Consider the following 26,141-nt stretch of genomic DNA (forward strand, 5'->3'; position numbering starts at 1 on the left):
TGGAGTCTTCTGGGGAGTCATGCACCCTTGACCCCACACTGCCTCCATTTTTACAGTATCATTGGGCTAGGAAACTTCAGAGGATTGCTGTGAGAATTAAAGGAGCTAGTACACTATAAACTGTTTAGAATGGTCTAGCATATGGTCAATGATATATACATATCAGGAGTTAGTATTATAATAATAATTATTATCATTGTTTTATTGTTCCCATCGGTATCTCAGACTGTCTGTGTTAAACGAAATCAGACGGCTGTCTTCTGTAACCTAACATCAAGCACAGGAACTTTCTTTAAGGGATCCCTTAGCTTCCCGGACTTGTACTCCCCTGTTACGTGGGCCTTTCTGCTTTCCCTTCAACTGAGTGTTACAGAGTCTTTATGCTAAGCTAAAACTTACCTTCCTATGTGCCTACCATTTATCTTTGGATATGAGTGTTCTTTTCCTTTTATCACTGCTGTTTAAAATGAGCAAGTATTTGATGTTTCTCTGTACCATTTCTAGTGATAGGAGAAAAATGTGACACTTTTTTCATCCCATCTTCAAGAATCCTACTTCTTCTTTGAGGAAATTTCCATGTACTATTGTTGCCCATTGTTAAGAGACAAACCAGGTGATAAAACTTGTTTTAAATATCATATATTAAAGTAGAGAAAAATTAATAAAGAATGAGTAGTCAGAGAAGGCTTCAGAGGAGGTATGTTAAAGGATAGGCATTTATACATTATTTTGTTTATTCATTCATTTAAAAATATTCAGACCTTTGTTGGCAATGTATAATATGCCACATCTGTGAGTCAGAGTTTACCAAGTAGTTAAAATGGCAGGAGAGGGAGTCTATGGGGAGAAAATATCAAATACAAAGACGCAGAGGTATTGGAGGTATGGCCAAAAATTGTGTTAGGGACATGTAAGTTGCTCATGTAAATAAATACATGAGTCAGTCCTCATATCGGGTACAAGGAGAAAGAAATGGCTGATGATGCTGGAATTACAGGATGCTCTTGAGGAGTGTTGTGAGCCAAACTGAAATGTGAGGGAGTGGAGATGTTTGGAGAGTTTTTAGGGAGAGTACTGTGAGATCAAATTTTTCTGGAAGCAGAAGTAATGCTATGAGTTGGCGGGGGCATGAGGAGCAAGGTAGGTGGCAAGATACTATAATGACTATGAGCACAGACTTTGGAGTTACACAGTCTGTGTCTGATACAGAACCTGCTGCTTACTAACTTTGCAAACTTAGGGGAATTTCTTACCTCTCTGAGCTTCAATTTTCTCATCTATGTTAAAAGGATGATAATAGGCCATAGCTCATAGGGTTGTTGTGGTGATTAAATGATAATGCATATAAAACATTTAACATGCCTGGGACATAGTGAAAACATAATAAGCAAAAATAAGAGAAAAACCAGAAGTACACTCCAAATGAGAGACAATTTCTCCCACATACTCCCAGCCCTCTCTTCCTTTATTCTTTGCATTACTTGAAAGACCTCATGGATTTGTCCTCCTGAGTCCTTCTCAAATAGATTTTTGTTTGTATCGGTAGCAGAGTCTAGAAAATCTAAGCCCTGAGCAGCATCTCAGCCTCTTGAATGATTACCCAGGGCCCATTACCTTCATTCCGTCTGCAAATTGGGTTAGGCATCCGACCCACTCAAGGGAGGAGCTGGGACAGCTGCAGGCATTAGATGAATTCTCCTGATAGTACATAATCAAATTTGGTGGAGATAGTAGGCTGTTAGAGTCAAGTTGCTAAACTTGGCTAGAATCAGAGAAATCTGTGGTGATTGGATTTAAAGCATGGGACCTGATTGGATATACTAGTAAATGAAGACTTGAAAACATCAGGATCATAACCTGAGGGACCCCTGACTGAAGGAATCCCTTGTGCGTGAAGACACACTCACTTGGTGCTCTAGGAGACTCAGACTCAGACCTCTGAGTCAGGGCCTGAAGTGACTATGACAGACCCTCGTCTGGACATCTCAAGACCATTTTCACTGGCAATCTTCATGAATACAAGTCTGGAACCCTGAGGCTGGCTTATTCCACCAGCCTCGCATTCCTGCATGTTCAATCACATCACAAATATAGACCATTATCTATTCTCTCTATACTCTTATCCCTGCGATGGTCCCTTCTCTCTCTTCTCCTGGTTTCCCACTGCTTTCTTCTGTATCCAAAACTCTCCACTTTCCCCTTTGAGGTTATGGTTAATAACCTCGCTTGGATCTTCAGTCATTCAGCCCACTGCTTCCTTTTCCTCTTGTCTTAACCAAGTATCATTCTTGGTACATGATACTTAACAAAGTTTTCTCTCAGCCCTTCCTTTCCTTCTTTTTCTTTTGCCTTTTTTCCCTCTCTGTATTACACTGAAAATGTTTAGGTGGAACTCAAAACATCCAGGGATACAGAAAGGCAACACAAGCCACTCTGTTACAGCATCAGAGTCGTGTACCCTCTGCTCTTCCACGGGAAGCCCCCAGCCTCACCCTGGCTATTTGGACAGTTTCAGAAAGTCGCTAAGGTAGAAACAAGATTCTGCAATAAACTACGGGCATGTTATAATGATCTTGGAGCTCTTAACAATTTTCTTCAGAAAACTGTGCCCTCCCCCAGCACCATTCTTGTTTTTCTTAACTCTGATAGCCCTCCTCCTCACAGTTTCCTCCAGGTGTTTCTCTGCCCCTTGGTTTCTGAGTTGAATGCCAAGCCAGTACAGGTGAACCTCACATCCTCTGGCCACCATTGCCAGAACTGTCAAAAACATATTCGCCCTAAGAAGCTTCCAAACCGATACAAATGGATAAGATTTAGAAAGTGTTCATTTAAAAAGCAAGTTCTGCATGGCTTCTGTGTGGTTAAAGAAAACATCAGCAAAATGAAAAGGGAATGAACAATATGGGAAAACATATTCGCCAATGATACCTCAGACAAGAGTTTGATCTCCAAAATATATAAAGAACTCACATGACTCTGTACCAGGAAGACAGTCAATCCAATTAAAAAATGGACAAAGAACCTGAACAGACACTTCTCCAAGGAGAACATACAGAAGGCCCAGAGACATATGAAAGGAAGCTCTGCACCACTAACCCTCAGAGAGATGCAGATTAAAGCCACAATGAGATACCACTTCACACCAGTCAGAGTGGCCATCATAACCAAAGCAACAAACAACAAGTGCTGGCGAGGTTGTTGAGGAAAGGGGACCCTAGTGCACTGTTGGTGGGAATGCAGACTGGTGCAGCTGTTATGGAAAACAGTATGGAATTTCCTCAAAAAAGTAAAAATGGGACTGCCTTTTGTCCCAGCAATTCCACTGCTGGGATTGTACCCTAAGAGCCCTGAAACACCAATTCAAAAGAACCTATGCACCCCAATGTTCACAATTTACATCACAGTTTACAATAGCCAAGTGCTGGAAACAGTCTAAATGTCCGTCTGTAACGACTTGGGTGGATCAAAAAGCCATGGTACATTCACACAATGAAATACAATGCAGCAGAAAGAAGGAAATCCTGCCCTTCACAACAGCGTGCATGGGACTGGAGAGCATTATGCTCAGTGAAGTAAGCCGGGCGGCAAAAGACAAATACGATATGATCTCACCTGCAAGTGGAACCTAATCAACAAAATAAACAAGTGAGCAAATTAGAGCCAGAAACATAGAAATAAAGAGCAAATTGATAGTAACCAGAGGGGACAGGGGAGGGGTCATCAAGGAACATGTATAAAGGATCCCTGGATAAAGACACCTGGAGGTGAGGATTGAAGGTGGGAGGGGGGGGCATAGGTAGGGGGAGAGTAATGTGGGGAAAATAGGGACAACTGTAATTGAACAACAGTAAAAAAACAAAAGCAAGTTACTACAGAATGTGAGAGTTAAAGTGACCTGAAAGTGTCAATGAATGATCATGTTTTCGAAAATGCACACTTTGATGTAGGTTTTGTATGATTAACAGGATTTGAGGAGACAGAAATGAGAGGCTTTCTCTGTAAGTGTGAGTGGTCTAGATAGCAAACAGCAGGGCAGGGTACCGTGAACCTGTGGAGTGGGTGGATGTAAAGACATTTTAGGAACTATGATGGGAATATTTTGCCTTTTTTCACAGACGTGTCTTAGTGTTCCTTGTTGGAGAATGAGCGTGGTGACTTAGCAAAACTGCCTGCACAGCATATTTCGAAGCAGTATTTCCCAAAATGCTTCTGTGGAAAACCAGTTTCATGAACTGTTCTGTAGAAAAATAAGAGTAATCTATAAATTAATAGTAGTAATCTATTAATAATCTACTAATAGTAAAAATCTAAAAAGTGTTGAATATTCTTTCTTCCCTTGAATATTCACAATGCACATTCTTTTAATAGGTCTAAATTAGTCTTGTAACACAAAAACTTGACTTCCCTAGGAAAAGTAGGCATTTCTTATTTATGTCACTGTAACAACACACTCTTTAAGCATTTTGAGAGGCCATAACTATATTGTATGTTAATTTTTAATAATTTATTGACTGCTTCCCTGCTACAATATATATATATATTTTCATATATATATACATACATACATACATACTCCAGGAGAACAGCATCTTGCCTATCTTATTTACTATTACACATCAAGAATCCAGCATAATGCCTGGGCATAAGGTCAGTGTTCAAAATAAGAATAAACAATAAATAGAACGTGTTCATCTGTGTTTAATGTTGCGTTGTCCAGGCAGGTGACTGGGCTAGGGTTTGAATAGAGCACTGCCGACTGCTGTCCCTTTTTGATGGCAGATGCTGTGTGGTATTGACCATGGCTCGCACCCAGGGTTCTCGGGGTTACAGTTTTTCTTGGGTATCTGTTCCCACTTACCACCTTTTAAAGCTTGAATGGTTATCTGATATGCCCCAATTTCTTTCTTTGTATCTTTCAGGCAAAGGCTGCCACCTAAAAATGTTTACTACTACCGCTGCCCGGACCATAGGAAGAATTATGTGATGTCCTTTGCATTTTGTTTTGACCGAGAAGAAGATATCTACCAATTTGCATACTGCTACCCGTACACGTACACTCGCTTTCAGCATTACCTTGACAGCCTGCAAAAGAGGAACATGGATTATTTCTTTCGGGAGAAGCTGGGTCAGAGCGTGGTAAGGCCCATTCGGAACATCCATGGGGGCTTAGCAATGGGTTGTCATAGGATGCAAATAATGGATACTGGTGCTTTGTAGACTATATGCTTTGGAACTTTTAGAAATTATTGTTTTTAATGTGTAATTCTTTGCTGTAATATGGCTTCCAAGAAGTCACAGAATAAGATATAACAGATGTTTATCTTTCTGAATGAAGCTGATAAAGCTCTGTAGCAAAATACAGAAGTTCTGCTAATTTCCAAAAACACTGAGAGAAAAGAAAAAGGCGTCTACTGGGTGTCACAAAAGGCGTGAAAGCATTTTATGAAAGTGAGCTTCTGAAATTAAGAGTAAGTTTGTTTTTCAGTGAATCTAACTTGCCCGCAGTGCAGGTGAGCAAATGGTATGCAGTTTGGATGTGCTTCCCACGAGGTGTTGTGACTGTGCCACCCATCAGTTTTCAACCCTTCTTCCTTCCCCTGGTTTAGCTCCCTGGGTCTGGACCTTTCAGTCATACACTGTATCAGTTTTCTATTGCTGATACAACAAATTCCCATAAACTTGGTGGCTTAACACAACACAAATTTATTATCTTACAGTTCAGGAGAAGTCTAAACCTGGTCTCACTGGCCTAAAATCAGGATATCAGCAGGTCTGCATTCCTTCTGCAGACTCTTGGTGAAAATTCATTTCCCTGCCTTTTCTAGCTTCTAGAAGCTGCTTGCATTCTTTGGCTTGTGGTTCCCTTCCATCTTCAAAGCCAGATATTGACTGGTTAGATTTTTCTCACGCTACATCACTTTGACACCAAATCTTCTGCCCCCTCTTCCACTTGTAAGGACCCTTGTGATTATGTTGGGCTCGGGCTTGCCCAGATGATCCAGGACAGTATCTCCATCTCATTTAATCATGTCTGTGAAGTCCCTTTTGTCATGTGTGGTAACACACTGACAGGTTCTAGGGATTTGGACTGGATATTTAGTGGGATGCGTTATTCTGTCTACCAACACTTTCCTCTTCTCCTTTCCTCTTTCCCACACTGCACAACCCAGGATTTAAAATTGTTCTTCACATTGGATGCATAGGTTTTGTTCTCTGTAGTCAGTGATACTTTGGTTACTAGTAAAGGATAAACAGATGATAATTTGGTTTTATGTTCACTCTTTTAGAAGTGTGGATTGTGCCTCTGAAATAGGTACACTGAGCACTTAAAGACCCTAAGTGAAGATACTGGTGGAATTTGCAGAAAATACTATACTTGAGTTCCTTTATGTATTGGTGGGAAAATGGACTCTGCCTAGCAACTGTGGGTTCCACCTAGTAATGGGTCCTACTTCTCAATAAAAGTTTTCAAGACTAGACTGCTTAAAAGACATAGAGTCTAGTCCAGGATACCTCCAGAAAGAGAGAAATAAGGAGGACTTCTGCATGGTTCAGGTACATGAGAGCCAAATCTTGACTCCAAAGCTAGTGGTCACAATACTATTCTTATAGGCTAAGAGTCTCTATACACTACATTTTGCTAAATATCTTCCCTGTACTCTAGTCCCCTTCTTAACAGTGCTTCTGGTGGGTACCACGTGTATCTAGTGCCTACATTTTGAACTGAAAACTGGGACACACGTTGTATCAGCCAGCGTGCTAGCAGGAAACAGATGGCAGCCTCACATTAGGGTAATTTGAGGAAGGCTTAATAAATGGGCTGTTTACAAGGTGTGTGCAGTGTGTATGGAAACCACAGGGTATAGTGCACTTCCCTGGGGCTAGTAACAGCTCAAAGGGTGTGAAGGGAAGGGATGGTTACCAGAACACAATGTAAAGAGCTATGTAGTGGCAACCTTGAGTGAAACAGTGACCTTCAATTGTGGAATAAAGTCAGCCTGAAATGACCCCACAGGGAAGAAGCTGAGAGAAATAAATATGTAGAGCTCATTCTCTTACATCTCTCTGATCTCTTTCTGGGTGTTCTTCATGACCAACTCAAGCAGAAATCAGAGGGCAAAGAAAACCCATACAGATAAGCCTCCCTACATGAAGAAAACAGTGGATAAGGGTAGAGAGTGGATGTAGAGAGGGAAATAGAATATATTAAGCACAAATGGTCTGAACAACACTATATTATTGGAAACAGTGAGGTTATTTGAGACAGGATTGTCAGAGAAATTCTGAGATGCATCTTAGCCAGACACATGAATTGTAATATGAAGTAAGAGAGTGAGAAATTTATTCAGTATCCATGACTTTTAAGTATAGGATCTGTACGTTTCATGCCTGTGTACACTGTAGGCCCCCTTTGATTTATGCCAGACAGAATGTATATGCACATTGAATGGCTATCTAGTGAATTATTGAATGAATGAAAGTATGTCTTAAGATGTATGTCTAGAGCAATTTGAAGAGCTAAGAGCATCAAAAAGCTGATGGGAGGGATAATAGGATAAATTAAGCTGCCAATAATATTCAAATGCATATCTAAAATAACAGCAATAAAAATAAGATAGAAGTTTATTTTTCTTCTGTATAAGAATCTAAGTGTAGGCAATTCAGAGATGGTATACTGTCTCTGCTCCTCAAAGCGCTTAGGATGTCAGTTTCTTGCAGCTGCTCTGCCGTCTCTGGGTTGTGGCCCTCGGTCCCTTGATTCAATGTGGAATTGCACTGTCTCATCTGTGTTCCAGGCAGTGGGATGAAGGAGGTAGGAGGAGAAAAGAGAAGATGCAGTTATGTGGCACTCTCACTTTTATCCACATTTAACTAAAAGGAGGATGAGAAGTAAAGTTTTCATTCTGGGTGACGTGTTTTCTGCTAAAAGCTCGTTGCCTGGAACATATGGAGGAGGACTGATATCAGAGCACAGACAGCCTTCGGTCTCCGCTCCAGGGGACCTGAGCTCTGCCCCCAGCGCTAATGCCAACCCACTCGGATGGCCTCCGATGTTACTTCCTCTGCCTGGGGACGAGTGTTTCCATCTATCAAATGAGAAAGTTGGACTTGAATAGGGGTTTTTAAATTATTTTTTGAGGAATTCCTGAGTTAAAAAAAATCTGAGATCCCTGTCCTGCTTCAGATCCTGTGAGAGGCCCTGTGAGGTACACAGGTCTTGGTGTCCTTCCAGCAGTGCTTTTTATATCACAGGAAATAAGATGTGTTCGAAGAGATATAATATTTTTTAAAGTGTATAATTAAGGCTCTCATGAGTTGTTTAAGGAATTAATGGTCAGACTAAACATCATGGAGAAGATGGGCTTTAAGCTGAGGGTTGAAAGGTGAGTAGGATAACTGAACACAGTAGGGGAGAAGGTAGCAGNTTTCCTCTGCCTGGGGACGAGTGTTTCCATCTATCAAATGAGAAAGTTGGACTTGAATAGGGGTTTTTTAATTATTTTTTGAGGAATTCCTGAGTTAAAAAAAATCTGAGATCCCTGTCCTACTTCAGATCCTGTGAGAGGCCCTGTGAGGTACACAGGTCTTGGTGTCCTTCCAGCAGTGCATTTTATATCACAGGAAATGAGATGTGTTCAAAGAGATATAATTTTTTTAAAGTGTATAATTAAGGCTCTCATGAGTTGTTTAAGGAATTAATGGTCAGACTAAACATCATGGAGAAGATGGGCTTTAAGCTGAGGGTTGAAAGGTGAGTAGGATAACTGAACACAGTAGGGGAGAAGGTAGCAGGAGACAGCCTGAGTTGTTGCATAGTGATGGTTGCTTAGAAGTCTGATTTGACTGGAATGGGGCACCTTCCTACCGGAAGATTAAGACAGATGGGAAAGTTGGGGCCAAGCTCTGGAAAGCCTTGATTGTCATGTCAAGAAGTTGTGGCTGTATCCTTTATTTGGATTCAACACAGAGGTGCTGGGTCAGTTTATACATGCTGTTTTTCTTATTTTTCTCAATAGTTTTATGGAATAGGCAGGATTACCCCAGTATGGGGATTAAATAATCTAAGGCTAAAAAGTTAAGTTATCTGGATAAAGACACAAGGCTAGTTCACGTCAAGGCCAAGACTGAAACCCACGGCTTTTAACACTGTGTCCTGGTGCTTTGGTAGCTCCCCTGCTACTTTCTGTGTTGGACCTACTGAGACCCATGGTATATATGTGAGAAAAGGATTATCTTAATTAAAGCAGCATCTTAAGAAAATAAAGTTAATGGAAATGCAAGGTGTACCTGTGCTGGCTAAACGAGATTAGGGAAGCTCTGTGGGTTGGCTCAGTCCCTGTATTCTCAAAACAGATACTTTTGCAGACAGGACAATTCTTGGTTAGCAGGGCGTTTGATGTGGTTGTGTCTGAAGACACCACTATAATTAGTTAATCCTTATTCGAATTTGGAGGGAGGATAATTACAAGTGGGAAGGCTAAACATGCCAACATCCAGATCTTAGGAAGATCCAGCAATAAGCAAGATTTTGAATTTCTAGTGCTGCAACTATTTATCACCAAGGATATTGCTGCTACTGCTACTGATGACATAGTAAGGGCATTTTGTTTTCATTCAGCAGGGACCTCTTCTAACCCCACCAAACAAAATCCCTCTATACATGCATCAAAGCCACGATCCTACATTTAAAATAAATACATCATTTTTCTTGTTTTAGCACCTCTGTTGAAGTATAATTTATATACCGTAAAATTCACCCATTGCTAAGGTTTAATTCTGTGACTTTTAGTAAATTGATAGTTTTACAACTATTGCCATGATTCAAGTTTAGAACATATTTATCACCCCCCCCAAAATTCCCTTGGTAATCCCCATTTCTACTCCCTAGACAACTACTTTCTGCTCTCTGACACTAAATTTGCCAATTCTGAACATTTCATATAAATGAAAGTATATACTGTGCCGTCACATTTTGCATTTAGCATGTTCCACTTAGCATATTTTTGAGATCCGTCCATGCTGTAATATAAATCTGTAGTTCATCCATTTTTTAGAGCTGAATAGTATTCTATTGAAAAGATATACCACATTTTGTTTATCTGGTCTCCAGTTGATAGACACTGGGATTGTTTCCATTTGGGGGCTATTATGCATAATGCTGTCACGAACATTCATATGCATACCTTTAAGTGTCCATGTGGTCACATTTCTCCTGGTAGATTTCTAGAGTGGAATCATTGGGGCATATGGTAAGTTCATTTTCAACTTAAAAAAAAATCCTGGCAAACTGTGTCCTTAGTTAGTAGTGCCATTTTACATCCCTACCATCGGTATAAGAGAAGGTCATAGTTTCACTATGTGCTTACTTGGAATTATCTATATATTTTTGTCGCAGCCATTGTTAGTGGGTATGTAGTAGTATCTCATTGTGGTTTTAATTCTTATTGCTTTAAAGACTAATTATGTTGATTACTTTATCATGTGCTTATTTTCCATTTGTATATTTTCTTTGATGAAGTGTCAGTTTAAATCTTTTGCCCATTTAAACAAATTGGGTTATTTGTGTTCTCATAATGAAAGTTCTTTATATGTTTTGAATGCAAGTCCTTTTCAGATCCGTGCTTTGCAAATATTTCCCCCAGTCTATGCCTTGTCTTTTCACCTGTTCATTAACTATGCTCTTCTCAGAAGTTCTAAATTTTGAAGTCCAGTTTATTCATTTTTTTTCTCTTATGGATCATGCTTTTGGAGTCTTATCTAAGAACTCTTCACCCAGCTCCAGGCCACAGAGACTTTTTCCCAAATTTTCTTCTACATTTTTATAGATTTATGTTTATGATACATTTTGAATTAACTTTTTTATATTCCAAATTTTATTTTATTTTAACTTTTTTAAGTATGTCATATTGATTATGCTATTGCAGGCATCCCAATTTTTTCTTCTCTTTATCCCCCCTCTGCCAAATACCCCCTTACCCCCCAGCATCCCCCCTCTTAGTTCATGTCCATGGGTTGTATATATAAGTTCTTTGGCTTCTCTGTTTCCTATGCTATTCTTAACCTCCCCCTGTCTAATTTGTACCTACTAATTAAGCTTCTTATTCCCGGTACCTTTTCCCCATTCTCCCCCTTTCTTCTCCTTGCTGATAACCCTCCACGTGATCTCAATTTCTATGATTCTGTTCCTCTTCTAACTGTTTCATTAGTTTGTTTTTATTTTTTTTAGGTTTAGTTGAAAGTTGTGAGTTTGTTGTCATTTTACTGTTCATAGTTTTTGATCTTCTTCTATTTCTTAGATAAGGCCCTTTAACATTTCATATGATAAGTGCTTGGCAATGATGAGCTCCTTTAATTTTACCTTATCTAGGAAGCACTTTACCTGCCCTTTCATTCTAAATGAAAGCTTTGCTGGCTAGAGTAATCTTGGATGTAGGTTCTTGCCTTTCATGAGTTCAAATACTTCTTTCCAGCCCCTTCTTGCCTGCAAGGTTTCTTTTGAGGAGTCAGCTGATAGTCTGATGGGAACTCCTTTGTAGCTGTCTCCTTTCCTCCTGCTGCTTTTAAGATTCTCTCCTCATCTTTAATCTTGGATAACTTAATGATGATGTGCCTTGGTGTGTTCCTCCTTGGGTTCGATTTCTTTGGGACTCTGGGCTACTTGGACTTCCTGGAAGTCTATTTCTTTCTCCAGACTGGGGAAGTTTTCCTTCATTATTTGTTCAAATAAGTTTTCAATTTCTTGCTGTTGTTCTTCTCCTTCTGGTACCCTTATGATTCAAACATTTGAGCACTTAGAGTTGTCTCCGAGGTTCCTAAGCCTCTCCTCACTTTTTGAATTCTTGTTTCTTCATTCTGTTCCTACTGGATGTTTATTTCTTCCTTTTGTTCCAAATTGTTAATTTGAGTTTCAGTTTCTTTCCCTTCACTGTTGATTCCCTGTATATTTTCCTTTATTTCATTTTGTATAGCCTTCATTTCTTCCTTCATTTTATAACCCAGCTCAATCAATTCTGTGAGCATCTTGATTACCAGTATTTTGGACTCTGCATCACATAGGTTGTCTCCTCATCCCTTAGCTCTTTTTCTGGAATTTTGATCTGTGCTTTCATTTGTGCCATATTTCTTTGTCTTGGTGCACCTGTTATGTTTTAAGGGGTGGAATCGTAGGTCTTCACCAGGGTGGTGCAACCCTCTTTGCTGCTTTGTGGCGCTGCCTGTGCAGCAGGGGTCAGAGAGGGAACAATGCTATTTGCTCACTCCGCTCTAGCCCCACTTTCCAAAGAGCTCTCCTGTGAGACTAGGAGTTTATTCTTCCTTCCCAACCCCCCGGGATTTTACAGCTAGAGGTTTTGAGTCCTTAGTTTCCCTGGTCAGCCAGCCCTGCCTCGGCCACGTGGTCCACCTTGCCAGGGGGTCCTCTCCACTCGGCTGTCTGTCTCTGCCCCTCCAACCACTGGATGAATGTTTCTTTAAATCCTTGGCTGTCTGAGTGCCATGAGTTTGATTTTCTGGTACTTCTGGTTGTTTATTGTTTTTAAATTGGTATCCTTCTATTGGTTGTGTGAGGAAATGAGGCATTTCTACCTATGCCTTCATCTTGGCCAGAACCTGAATTAACTTTTTATATATTGCATAAAGTAAGAGTCTAGGTTGTTTTTTTTTTTTGTTTTTTTTTTTTTTTGCATGTGGATATGCAATCATCCTAGCACCACTTACTGAAAAAACTAACCTTTACACATAAATTGTCTTGGCACTCTGTCTGATGCATCTGCTCAACTTTTCTTCTCTATTGTTGAGCCTGAATTCCCTGGGAGTCAACCTTTCATTTGTGTAGCGTAGTGGTCAGCTATGATTGGGCTGAGTTGATGCTTACCCACCATGAACCAGTAAAGCTTCCATCTTCTGTCAGTAGATCTGTATGGGGATCATGGTCAAAGTTTGGACAGTTTTCAGGGCTGCCCTGGCTTTTACTTTCCCTTTGTGTTGTTTCCTGTGTGCATTTGTGCAGTCTCAAGTTCATTCCAAAATGTGTGGCTGGCTTGAGCCTTCTCAGGTCTCTGCTGAGTCTGTATTCAGTCTCAGAGAAGCGGCCACTCAGAGAAGCGGCCAATCCCCGCAGCCTGGCCTGCTCTGACAGAACCCTGCATTTGCCGAGTCTGGGGAAGGTGGAACAACCCAGGACAGAATCCACAGATTCCCATTCTTATTACCTGAACACCAGCAGTTTTTTAAGCATAATAGTTTTGAGACTGTTCTATACTTTTGCAGTTTCCAAAAATGCTGAAATGGTCGTTTGTATCCATTTTGTCCAGCTTTATATTTGTTTTTTGAGGATAGGACTTACCTAGAATCCCATTTCAACATAGCCAGAGGAAGATTTTAACTGGCAAACATTAGTTTTTAAATCATGTAGCCCTTGTACTATCACACAGTAAAATATGCTGTTATTTTTATATATCACTGGACTAATTAGGTGAACAAAACTCTAAGTGTGTATTTGTGTGTTGTGTGTATGTGTGTATGTTTTGAAAGAAGTAGGTGTGGAAAACCATTCCCATACTTAAGGATACTTCCAAAGGAAGTGTCTAACAAAGAAAATGAACTGATAGAGTGTTTTGGGGAAGCACTGGAAAATCATTCATATGAAAATAGTATTGCCTAGGTTCTGCCACTGGCTAGCTCTATGACCTTAAGTAAAACACTTCCCCTCTGTGAGCCTCAGAAAGTAAGATCCGATTATTTCATGCATTCCTTCCAAATCCAACATAAATTATGATTCAAATGTTCGTGTCTTCCTGATTGTATGTTCTCAGCACACATGTGTTATATGTGATATTGCCTCTTAATCTGCCCTACTTTTATTGAATACCTAACAGATAATCGGCATTCTCTGGATTCGAGAGATATAACAGTGAAATCAGGCAAGAAATCCATGCCCTCCTGGGGCTTACATTCTAGTAGGAAGAGACGGACAATATTGGAGAAATTAAGTCAGGAAAGGGGATGAGCGTTGAGGTGAGGACTTTACTTAGAAGGAAGCATTATTTAAACTTTGAGATGTGTAAGTATTATATTCTCCCATTATCATTTTTAAAACTGAGATACAATGAGATTAAGTAAATTGTGTCATGAAGTTGGGATTTGAAGCCAACCCTTTGTAAAGTCCAAAGAAGGGAGTCCAAGCCAGTCCTGGGAAGGCAAATATTCTATTCACTATGCGGTCATTTACTAAATCCTTGCAAAGTCACCCTTCAATAATGGTGGGTATCTAGTGAGCACCTTCTGTCTGTCAAGCTCATTGGGTATGTTGGAGACAGTAAGATGAATAAAAAACATACCTTACCTCTGAGAAGTAGTAACTGTAGTGGGCAACACAGATGTAAAAACTAATAATGGCAGTATTGGTAAGATGCTTGATACAACAGAGATAGTAGGGAGAGAAGGGGCAAAAGAGAGGTAATGAATTCATAATCCAACAGTAGATACAGAGGCTGGGACACATGATGAGTCCTGAAAATTTTGTGTGGTTCCAACTGTCAAAAGCACAGGGTGTAGCCTAAGAAGAATGTGGGGAGTTGTGGAGGAAGTAGGTAGAAAGGAGCAGAGATAGGTGAAGGCTGGTCAGAAGGGCCTTGAATGCTAAACTAAAAAATTTGGACTCAATCTCTCTCTCTCTCTCCCCTCCCTCCCTCCCTCTCCCCTTCCTCTCTCCCTCTTCCTCTTTACAATTTTTCAATATTTTTGTATAGATTTTAGAGAGAAACATCAGTTTGCTATTCCATTTGCTTTTGCATTCATTGTATGTGTCCTGACAGGGAACTGAACCCACAACTAATACTGGTGTATCAGTTCGATGTTTTGACTAAATCAGTTACCCAGTCAGGGCCAGATTCAGTTTTAAGGGCAGTGAGGAGACAAGCAAGAGAAAACAAGACTGTTGTGGCACTGAACCCACCCATCTCCAGGCTGCCCCAGCTGATGGCAGCTGATCTAGAAGTAGGGTTAACTTCTGCCTGTCTGAGCCAAGTGTACCAGGGAGAAAACTTACCACGGAAACATCGCGTGCAGTAATAAGAATGTAATAGAAATACCTAGAATTGTGGTCTCTCTCATCTTAACACCTCATAAAATCTCTAGAGCAAAGATTATAGGGGTAAATTCAAATTTAACAAATATATTAGGTATCTCTTATGGGCAAGGACCTAAACCGTATAGACCAGAATCTTCTTAACATTCCAGAAATGTTGCTTTTCAGCCTCTCCTCAAACACTCTTGAGGTAGTCGATGGCAAGAAAGTTCTACCATCACCAGAAGGAAGTACCTCCTTGTCCTTGTCCCCCTCCTTGGTTCCAGCTCAACCTTCTGGGCCCTGCTTTAGCCCTGGGACACGCCTGCAAAGATAGCAAGGCACTAGCCACAACCCCTCTGGAGTCTTCTCTACTCCAACATAGTATTCCTTTTTTCCCCTCTTCCCCTGTAATTCTACATTTATTCATATCTCATGGTTTCTAAATTTTGTACCCTCATTGTTGTTCTCTAGAGGTGACCTAGGTTGCTCATTTCCTTCCCAGAATGCCAGGCCTGGGTGTGAAACTCCTTAGGTGACTAAGCGTGTCGTCCACAGTGGAACAGGGCTGTTGCCTCTCCTGCTCTGGGGGCTAGCTCTCTGGAAATACAGCCAGGGTTTACATTAGCTTTTTTTTTTTTTAACAATAAGACCGCCCAGCAGTCAATTTTTTTTTGTTGCTGTTCTTTAAATAAAGCTATTTTTATCTGGTATTCTTTTTAAACAAACCTTTTATTTTTTGGAATAATTTTAGATTTATTAAAGTTGCAAAGATAATATAGAGTTCCCATGTATCCTTCATCCCGTTTCTTCTGATGTTAAAATCTTACATAACCATAGGGCATTTGTCAAAACTAAGAAAGTAATGTTGGTACATTATTATTAACTAAACTACAGGACTATATTCAGATTCCATCAGTTTTTCCACTAATGTCCTTTTTATGTCCCAGGATTCAATCCAGCATACCATGTTAGCCTATAATGGATTTTGTAAGTATAACTGTGACCTCTTATACTTATTCTAAGTTTCAACTTGTTGGTTGTAGTCCTTTGTTCTAGCCTGTTATGGTCATTTTGATTCTTGGATTCTCTTATCTGCAGTACTAGTATTAGTATTCTGACTTCATTCAGAATTTTTAAGTACATATTTTTAAAGTATTGATTGAAGTCAAGGATATATTTAACAGGACAAAACTTAAAGGCAGGAACAGATTTATGCATATTACTAGCAACTTCTCTGGAGTGCCTAGATTGGTATTTTATATCAATTCTATATTATTTCCTGGATCTGATTATGGTTCTAATGCCAATAGCATAAGTCACCTAAGTGAACAAGTTTTTCCTGCCTCCCAGACAACTTAGTTAAGTTCAATTTAAGTGACTACTCTTATGCATCACATGCTATCAGAGATCTAGAAATAAACAAGAGGTAGTCTCTACCCCCTTTTCTCCATGTAGTCTATAAGGATCGTGTATTGCTGTGTATTTAATGGTTCAAATCCACGATGACTGAGGGAGGACCAGAAGGCAGGGGCACGTTTTAGAACAGAGTGCTTTCTGGGGAAGGCTCTGGCTGGGTGTGGGCTCTACAGTGAGGACCCTGGAACGCCCCCCCTGGGACTCCAACCACTTCTCTCAAGACTGGCACAGCTCAGCAGCTCTTTGGATCCCAGTTCAGCAAAGTCTCAGTGAGAATGGTCAGGTGGCAATGGGAAGGTCCTGAGAGCCTTATCTTGAAAGAGTTTCATAAAACAAACCTAATTATGAATCAGAGGGGCAGACAGAAAAGTAAAAGCTAAACTATGACACCAAAGTGAAGAGAAGAGAGGACATAGAATAATCAGAGCAAGCCAGAAAGCTGGGGTAAGGAGGAGGAGGGGCAGACTGGACAAGTACAAGGAGATCTGGAAGAATTTAAGATCTGGAGCTTGGCAGCTTCTACTACAGTCCTTGTGTGGACTTGTGTAGAAAAGCGAGGACCTCAGAAAGGAGCTGGAGGGAACCAGTGACCTTGTGGGCAGGAAAAGCAGGAAGAGAAGACAGTAACACCACAGAGAAGAGGCTAAGGAGGGTGAGCACTGTTCTGCCTGGCATAACAACGTCAGAATGAGGTGGTCCCCTTCTGTTGTTTTTCGGTTCCTTCCCCTTTGTTCTTCCTCCCTCTTTGAAGTAAAACATCATGGGGATGCAGCGGGCTACATGACCAAACCAATGTATGAAAAATAATTATATCTTTTGGCTGAGTTTTAAATCGAATACTTGTTGGAAGTTAGCAATCTCAATTTTCAGCCCCTAATCTACCTCTCAGGAGAGCTCTGTGGACCCCCATCTGCACCAAACCTTGTCCAGATCAGACATTCCAAATTAAACAAGCTTAGTGTTTTGGCTCCCTTCCAAGAGGCCATTTCATAAGTCACCACTCTCTTGGCATAGTTTTTGCTATTCCCTTCAAAAAGAGACCAAATTAATCGGAGGCAGATACATCCTCTCAGCATCTGGCTGATACAGGTGGTCCATTCATTGCAAACCTCAGCCATGTGTCAAACAGGGCCTGTAAAGGAGATGCTAGGATTGTGACCCTGAATTCTCCTCCTGCTAGAATAGGAGGCGCATGTCTGATTTACCTCAGGCTGCAGAGGCTGGCCCAGACTACCACACATTTGCTCCAAAACGGGGTTTCCTAGTTCAGTGAATGAGTCAACACTGGACAAGTTGGCCATGCCAGAAACCCGTCCTGTTTAACCCCTTTTATTCACTTTTCACATATTATATGTGGTCAAGTATGATCAAGGCAACACTCAGTATCCTTGGTATTTATCCCTTCTTTATCTCTGCTGTCAATAGCCTAGTGCAGACTATCGGCACCTCTCAGGGGATTACAACGACTTCTTCGGCTGAGGGGTATGAGATGTGAGGCAGACAGACATGCAGGCTCTCTCTCTATTCTGTGGCTGCCAGAACTCCCACCCCGCTCCGAACCTTGTGCTCCCCTCACCTCCTCACTGACGCTGTTGTACCTGACCAAGAGACAGTGTCACTGCCTGGTTGAACGCCACCCAGCAAGGCTGGCAGACTGCATCTCTCTTGCTAACAAAGGGCTACTTTTAGACTATTCTTTCTTCCCACTTTGGTAAAAAGATATTATACAGAAAGACATGTTTTGAGCTTTATGCCATCAGCGTAGATAACCCTCCGCCAGTCCTTGTTGCTGACCCGTGGGACACTTCTCTTAATCATGAAGGACTTTGGCCCTTGCTTATCTTTCCACTGCATTGCTGCTGCCATATTATGTGATTTTAGTATCCCTGAAAATGACCCATCGAACACCCTGGCCTTTCAGTAGTTTGAAACGAAATAGCAAATCCTTAACATGGTCTATGAGATCCTGCATAATCTGGCCTCTGCCTGCTTCCTCAGCCTCTCTCATACCCCTCTCAGTCTATGTCGTATGACACTGGCCTTCCTACAGTTCTTTCTGTGAGCCATGGATTTTTCTCCCTAACCTAGAATGTTCTTTCTCTATGGACCTCTGCCTGACTACTTCCTATTCTCCGTTCAGGATCCAATTTAAACACCACTTCCTCATGTAATTTATTCTTGTTACACTCGTTCCCAGGCTAGTGTGAGAGCCTTCATTACATGTGTTTATTTTGTATTTCTCCTTTAAAACACTTACTAGTCTTCTGATTATTCATTCAATATCTATCTTCCTCGGTCATATATTTAGGGAATATTTTTGCATTGGGGTATGTATAGGACTGGAGGTAGGTGGAGACGCCATGCTGTTATCGCCAGGTGTCTTTGTTGGTGCCCCTTGGGATGGTCACCTTTTGTCACTTCCTCTGCAGCCACATTTCCATTTTTCCATTTTGTTGAATCATTGGTGTATAACATTAGGGCACAAGGTCACTTCTTTTATGTAAGTCACAGGATGTCAAAGCCAAGAATAATCTTAAGTTCCTTTAGTTCTGGGGTTTTAAAACCATGCTCCCTGTTTCCCTAAGGCGGGATCTGGGTTACTGGGGAGAAAGGAATGAGGGACCTCTGAGGAGTCAGGGCTCTGGCCGTCCTTGTCCTCTCTGGTGTGCAAGTCCTTACTTAGTGGCCTTCCCCATAGATGTGGTTTGAAGAAAGGACTCAGATGCTAAAAGGACTCAGATGCTAAAAGCACTGGCAAACTTTCCTCTCTTTCTGCAGCTTGAGACACTGGGGCCCAGAGAGGGGAGGGAACTTTCTTGAGTCTCACAGTGAGTTAGGGGGACAGCGCCAGCTGGAGGCCCAGCTGCTGACTTCCAGATTGTCCACTATGGTCCACTGCCTGTCACTTCTGGGCCCACCTGCAAGGTTTGCTTCCTTGTCTCCTCTTTCTGCAAACATTAATTGAATGTCTACAAGCCAGTCAGAAGGAAATTAGGTGCTTAAGTCAGTGCTGTGAGCAACATGGTTTAGAGCCCCGACTTTGTCACTCATTGACTGTGTAACCTTGGTCCAATGACTTCCCCTCTCTGTTTGTTGTTTCCTCATTTGTTAGTCCCCTTACTCCTAACAGATATCCAGAATAACCCCCTATTCAGTCATTAGTTAAGAGAAAGATCATCAGGGCTAGCGCCATATTTGTATTTGAATTTTGACTCAGCCGTTTATACCTTTCACATGTCAGATAACCTCTCCACCCTTCATCTGCAGACATGTGGTTTAGCTTTAAGGTTGTTGTCATGACAAGAGGCTTCTGTAGATGTTCGATGACAGAGGTGAGAGAGCCTACTGAGTTGTTTGTAAAGACTTGGGCATAATGCATTTGTAATACTGTATTTGCCTTACGAGACTCTAAGCTCCCAGAAAATATGGCGGTTCCCCCTTATCTGCAGGAGATACATTCCAAGAACCCAGTGGATGAGAAACTGGCAGGCCATACAGAACTCTCTATATACTACTTTTTCTATACATATACACCTATGATAAAGTTTAATTAAGAAATTGGGCAAAACAAAAGGTCAACAGCAATAACAGTGAAATAGAACAATTATAAGAATAAAATAAGGGTAACTTGAACTCAAGGCCCGTGCCATCATGACACTGATATGTTAACCAGGACAGCTACTGAATGACCGACAGTGTGGGGGGATGGGGACGGGGGGCGTTGGCAGCGTGCACAGTGTGGACACGCTGGGGAAAGGGGTGGTTCCTATCTGGGAGAGTCACAGCAGGATGGAGAGAGACTTCGTCATCTTACTCAGAATGGTGCACAATTTAAAACATATAAAGTGTTTATTTCTGGAATTTTTTATGTAATATTTTTGGACTGTGGTGACTGGGGTGTAGCTGAAACAGCAGAAAGCGAAACTCTGAGTAAGTGGAGACTACTATATAAAATTTGTTATATAAAAATGAGCAAAACTAACATTTAGAGTGTTTACTACATTCTGAGCACTATTCTGGCTGCTGTATTATCTTATTTAATAAGTATCAATAACCCTATGAAGCAGGTACTACTATTGCCCCCATTTTTCAGATGGGGAAGCTGAGGCATAGTGAGGTTAAGTAACTTTTCCAAGGTTACACTATTTATAAGTGGTAATACCTTTATAGAAGAAATCGAGGTGTGGGTGACTGGTGGGGAGTGGGAGAGAGAACTGTAGGTGCATGGAAAAGGCTTGTAACCCAAGCTTGGGGATCAGAAAGAACTGTATGGATGAGTTAATATTGGAACTCTGTCTTAGAGGCTACTTATTAGGTGAAAGGACAGTATACTGGTGTTGTAGCAGAGGGTGCAGACTGGAAAGCCATCTAGAAGGTCATGCTCAAAACAGGCTAAAGGCTGTGGACAAGGAGGTTTGGGGTGCAGGGAGGAAAGACTTGGGTCTGTTGAGGAAAACTGTTTGGGGAACTCCATGGCTGGTGATTGGTTCCAGAGTAAGTCCCCAGTGCTGCTGCTTAGGGTTCCCTTAGGGATCATCCCTGCCTAGAGCAAACTATCAGTCTTCTGTAAAAAAGGGAAAACAGAAGGGAGGAAGGGGAATCAACATTTTCCATGAAGTAGTTCTGACATTATCTCTTGGCCATTCTTAAAAGTCGAAAGTATTACAAGTGGTCAGAAACTCAGGAAGGCGGGCGTTGGTGGGGAGGGGGAGGGGGAGGGTTACTTCCCAAAGGCTCTTAGGGAAAATAAAATAGAATTAGCTGCTAAACTTTATAATCTGTTTTCTAACAAAATTGTCCTGCTGCAGGGAGACTTGATAAATGAACTGGACATTTTCCTAGAATCCTATTATTAGTATTTAGGGAATTAGTGTTTCAGTATTATAAAACAGATCACTGGCTACACTTTTGGGCTTTTTGTATTTATTTAGCATAATGAAGATCTTAAAGCAACTTTGGCCAAAGAAATGATTCAGATTCTGCAGTCTTAATTTCAAAAAGTTTGTTTTGTGTTACTTTTGGTGACTGTGCCAGCCAGTGCTGGCTTGGGAACAATATGTTGGGACATGTGCACAGTCCATGAAAGGGACAAAGCACAGGGCTGTTGACATTGGGAAATCCAGGGGAGGGTTGACCGATGGCGCCTGGCTGGAATCTGTGTCTCTTGCCAGAGCAAGCTGTTGACGTTCCCAGGGAATCCTGTAGCCAGTAATATGCCTGAGGCTACAGTAGTGCCAGGGCTCTGCTTACCTCTCTAGGGTTGTTACCGGAAGTGGCGGTGGGGGAGAGGGCAGGGAGGAAATGGGTTCTGTGCTGCCTTCCAGGGCCTCCCTGTGGTTCGCCGTTCTCTCAATGTGAGTGTTGCTGTTTCTTTTCCTCTAGTGTTGCCAACTTCTGCTTCCCCATTCTATTTTCCTTTGGCAAAATTTATTATTTAAATGTACATTCATCTGTAAGAGCTACAATTCTTAGGAGAAAACATAGGAGTACATATTTGTGATCTAGGGTTAGGCAATGACTTTTTAGGTATGGTGCCTAAAACAAAGGAGCAAAAGACAAGTTGCATTTAATCAAAATTAAAAACTTTTGTGCTGCAAATGATACCATCAGGAAAGTGGAAAGAGAAGCTACAGAATGGGAGAAAATTTTTAAATTATATATCTGAAAAGAAACTTGTTTCAAGAACATATAAAGAATTCCTACTACTCAATAAAAAGACACACATATACACACACACATACACACACAAAACAACTGAAGAATGGGCAGTGGGTTGAAATAGACAGCTCTTCAAAGAGGATACATGGATGGCCAATAAGCACACAAATGAATACTCAGCATCATTAGCCATCAGGAGGATGCAAATCAAAACCACTGTGCGATTCCATCCCAACTTCTAAATGTCTGTAATAAAAGAAGACAGATGATAACAGGCGTCCAGGAGGATGTGAAGAAATGGAAATCTTCACACATTGCTGCTGGGAACGTAAAATGGTGCAGCTGCTTGTGAAAACATTTACTGGTTCCTCAAAATGTTGAGCATAGAGTTACCCTATGGCCCAGTAAGTCGACTCCTAGGTACATATTCAAGAGAATTGAAAACAATATGTTCACACAAAGACTTGTACCTGCACATTCACACCCTCATTATTCCAAATAGCAAAAAGTGGAGAAAACCAAATGTCCATCAGTAAGTGAATAGATAAACAATGTTTTTTTTAAATTTTTTAAAAAGATTTTATTTATTTTCAAAGACAGAGGAAGAGAGAAAGACAGAGAAGCATCCATGTGAGAGAGAGAGAGACACTGATCAGCTACCTCTCATGCGCCCCCTACTGGGGACCCAGCCTGCAACCCAGGCGTGTGCCCTGACTGGGAATCGAACCAGTGACCTTTAGTTCGCAGGCCCACACTCAGTGCACTGAGCCACACCAGCCAGGGCAGATGAATAATGTGGTGTATCTATAGGATGGCAAATTACTCGGCAGTATAGCACCGATTCATGCTGTAACGTGGAACCTGTTCCTGTTTGGCAGTACAGTTGCTGGGGTCACAGCAGGTTGAATAGCTGCATTAATTCATATCTCTCTTAAAAGGAGAAACTTCTGAAAACTTTCAAATTTCTTGTTTGCCTTCTCAGAGAGATTTCATCTCAGAAAACGGAACGTAAGCATCCTACCCTGTTTTTTCTATCATGCCTTGGACTGCATCAATTTATTAAAGGCTGGATTCTTTTTTTTCTAAATTATTTAACTTTCTCCCCCAATATCATTTGAGTTTTCTGGCTCATTTACCACAGTTTGGCATTAAAAGATCATTATTTGCTGAGAGGAGAATGGAGGTCCTCTCTTCTCCAAATTGTATTTTATAGGAAAGGCAGTATCTAGTATATTTCCTACATTAAAGTAGATAATAATAAGATATTAATATGCACTGCAGCCACTTGAATCAGCCTCCTATTTTTATTCAATAATATTCATACATATTTAAAAGTTCCCTAACTCTGTCTAACTAGGTCAGCAGAATATTACTTAGTCCTATATTGTTTGTCCAGGCTTCCCTGTCACAGGAGTTGAGGGGAGACACGTGGCTGGGAGTTTTCGTCTCCCTTTCCCCATTCATGACGCTCGTGCAGAACGAACGCAGCTGAAGTCATGGAAGTTTAGACCTAGAAAGATCCTGAAAGATTAGTCTTCTAACACCTTCCTTTTCCTGCTGAGGCAGCTGAGGCCTAAAAAGAGAATATTTGTAGTCTCTAGGTTTCCTGATTAGGAATCTCACCTTCTTTGTATTTTGACAAAGAGGAGCCCTTTTACTCGCGTTACCTACCATTTTCTCCCCATACGCTGTGTCAGACTCTGTTTTTACCTCCTATCACGCCATCTTTTCATCTCCAGACCTAATAATAGGTTGCTATTATTATTCCCTTACGCAGATGAAGAAACCAGGGCTCAGGTTAGCTTGCTTGCCTTAGCTCACATGGCTAATAAGTGGCAGAACCAAGGTTTATACCCAGGTCTGTCTGACTCTAAAATGGATGCTCTTTATTCTGCATGGATTGTTTCACTGACTACCCTGTGCTACCATGGAGACCTAATAGGATCATGGGAGCAATCACTAGGAGAGAGGCTTTGTTCTCTTACGTCTCCAGGGTTCTTTCTTGGGGCAAAATTGCCTCTGGGGCTCTATTTTGCCTTTTACCTGACTTGCCTCCCAGCCTACCTCTCTGTCTTCCTTATGTGCTCCTACCCTGTTCTCTGTGCTTCCTGCCTTTAGCCTTCTTGGGGAGGCTGATTCAGTCCTTCCAGCTTTGCCACATCTTTGCCCCATCTTTGCCCCAGAAAACAAAGTCATAGGCCCTCTTCTGTTTGAGGGATTTCTGTCAAACCCTGGATGTGCAGAGCTAGGGAACAAGGTGCCAGTGGAAGATATAAGCAAAGATGAGGCAACTCTCTAGGTTTGCTTGGTGTTAGTTCTTACTCTGGACCCCTAACCCTCCTCAGTTATCTCTGAGTGGGTGAAACTCATCTGGCTGTTTTTCCCTTTGGCTCACCTTTCCTTTGGTCTGTGAAGGAGCCTCCTCCTGCAGGACCCTCCCTCTGGGCAGTCTGGGGGCCTGGACATGGCCCAGAAGAACGATAAATGTGTTTCCTTCTCTGAGATCTTCCTCAGTATGGAAGCCTCTCCTGTAACTGGGTTTCTGCCCTGCCCAGCTCTGCTCCTCCCGGAAATGACCCTTTCGTGTCATTTTCTCTCAGCACTGATGAGGTCCACCTGGGACCGATGGCTCACCTGTGAGGCGTGCCACAGAGATGGCTCCTGTCCTGGGGTGGAGAGTGTGGCTAGGTTCAGTGTAGTCACTTAGAGACCTGGAGGTTGGCAAATTTGTGATAAGAATTCTACATTTAGTTTAAAAAACTTGCAAGTACTGTGCCTGTGTGAGGGGGCATCATCATGAATGCTCTCAGTGATGACAGTAGTGACGACGGCCGTGGCAGTAACACTAACCACGTCACTCTCTCGAAGGGAAGGAGCGTGGAGAGACTGTGCGGTCGGATCAGGGTTTGAATCCCAGCTTCATCACTAATTCATTACCAAAATAAGCAAATTATTTTACATTACTCAGCCTGTTTCTTCATCTGCACATTTAGAAAAATAACCCTTAAGTTTCAAGGTATTTGTCAGGAGTGATATAAACCGAAGCTAACATTTATTGAGCACTTATATGTGCCACAACAGTGCAGGCTAAGCTCTTGGTATGTGGAGATCTTGTATAATTCTCACAACACTGTTTTGAGACCTATTACTCTGTGCATGTTACAGATTAGGAAACGGAAACACAGAGAGACTCATTAACTTGCCTAATATCACACAGCCTAGCGGGTGGCAGAGTTGGGACTTGGGAGCTAAACCTATGCAATTTGTCTCAAAAGCCTGTAATTAAAAAAAGATAAGGTCTGTAAAGCAGTTGCCATATTCCCTGGCACATATTAGTTTCTCAATTGATAACTATAATTTAACCGCATATTGAATTTCTAAAGAACTACCCAAGTGCAAAGTATTTTTTTGTCTTTAAGACTCTGTCTCCTTCTCATTTAAGGAATGCTTAAAAAGCTGTGTATACTGGAAAAGGGAATGATTTTTAGTATTTTCCTGGTCATTTTGATCGAGGTAGACAACCACATTTGATAGTCTTGGCTCCAGTTGGTTTATTTAGGAGGCCCAAATTATTCCCTTGGAATGTCCACACCGATTACATCGCCCAGCGGAAAACATGCCAGCAGGCTTCCCACCCAGCTGGCCGTGGCTTAGGCCCGTCTCAGGGGAGAAGTGGCTTTTCTCCACGTGGGGCCTCCTTTAGACAGATGCCAGTGTCATCATCAATACATGTTATTGTCCCCAAGGTGTGTGCTGTTCGGAAACCCTTGGAAGTCTCTTCAGGACAGAATTTGCCCTCATATTGGCATAAGACCTGTCTCCCAGCCAAGAGCAGGGCTTTCTGACAGCATTTTAATGAGCGTCCTTTCCAGGCTCTACATATACCTGTTAAGGCATCTGACTACCTTCCACAGCAGCCTGTTCCAACCTGGGACAGTCGTATTTCCTATCATCCTCCTGGGGAGCCAGCGGAAAAATTATTAGTAGAGTTTTGAAG

General features: G+C 41.5%; 1 protein-coding gene across 1 annotated transcript in view; it reads left to right on the top strand.

The window, feature by feature from the left end:
- LOC118985015 (BEN domain-containing protein 5) overlaps positions 1–26,141 on the top strand; it is a 1,089,084-nt gene that overhangs the window by 631,589 nt on the left and 431,354 nt on the right. The window contains exon 5 of the mRNA XM_037043322.1: positions 4,920–5,136. Coding sequence (XP_036899217.1) covers positions 4,920–5,136 — 217 coding nt within the window. The remainder of the gene's footprint in view (positions 1–4,919; positions 5,137–26,141) is intronic.

This window comes from Sturnira hondurensis, unplaced genomic scaffold (assembly GCF_014824575.4).
Source record: "Sturnira hondurensis isolate 20B ecotype Veracruz unplaced genomic scaffold, ASM1482457v3 Scaffold0004068, whole genome shotgun sequence".
Taxonomy (NCBI): domain Eukaryota; kingdom Metazoa; phylum Chordata; class Mammalia; order Chiroptera; family Phyllostomidae; genus Sturnira; species Sturnira hondurensis.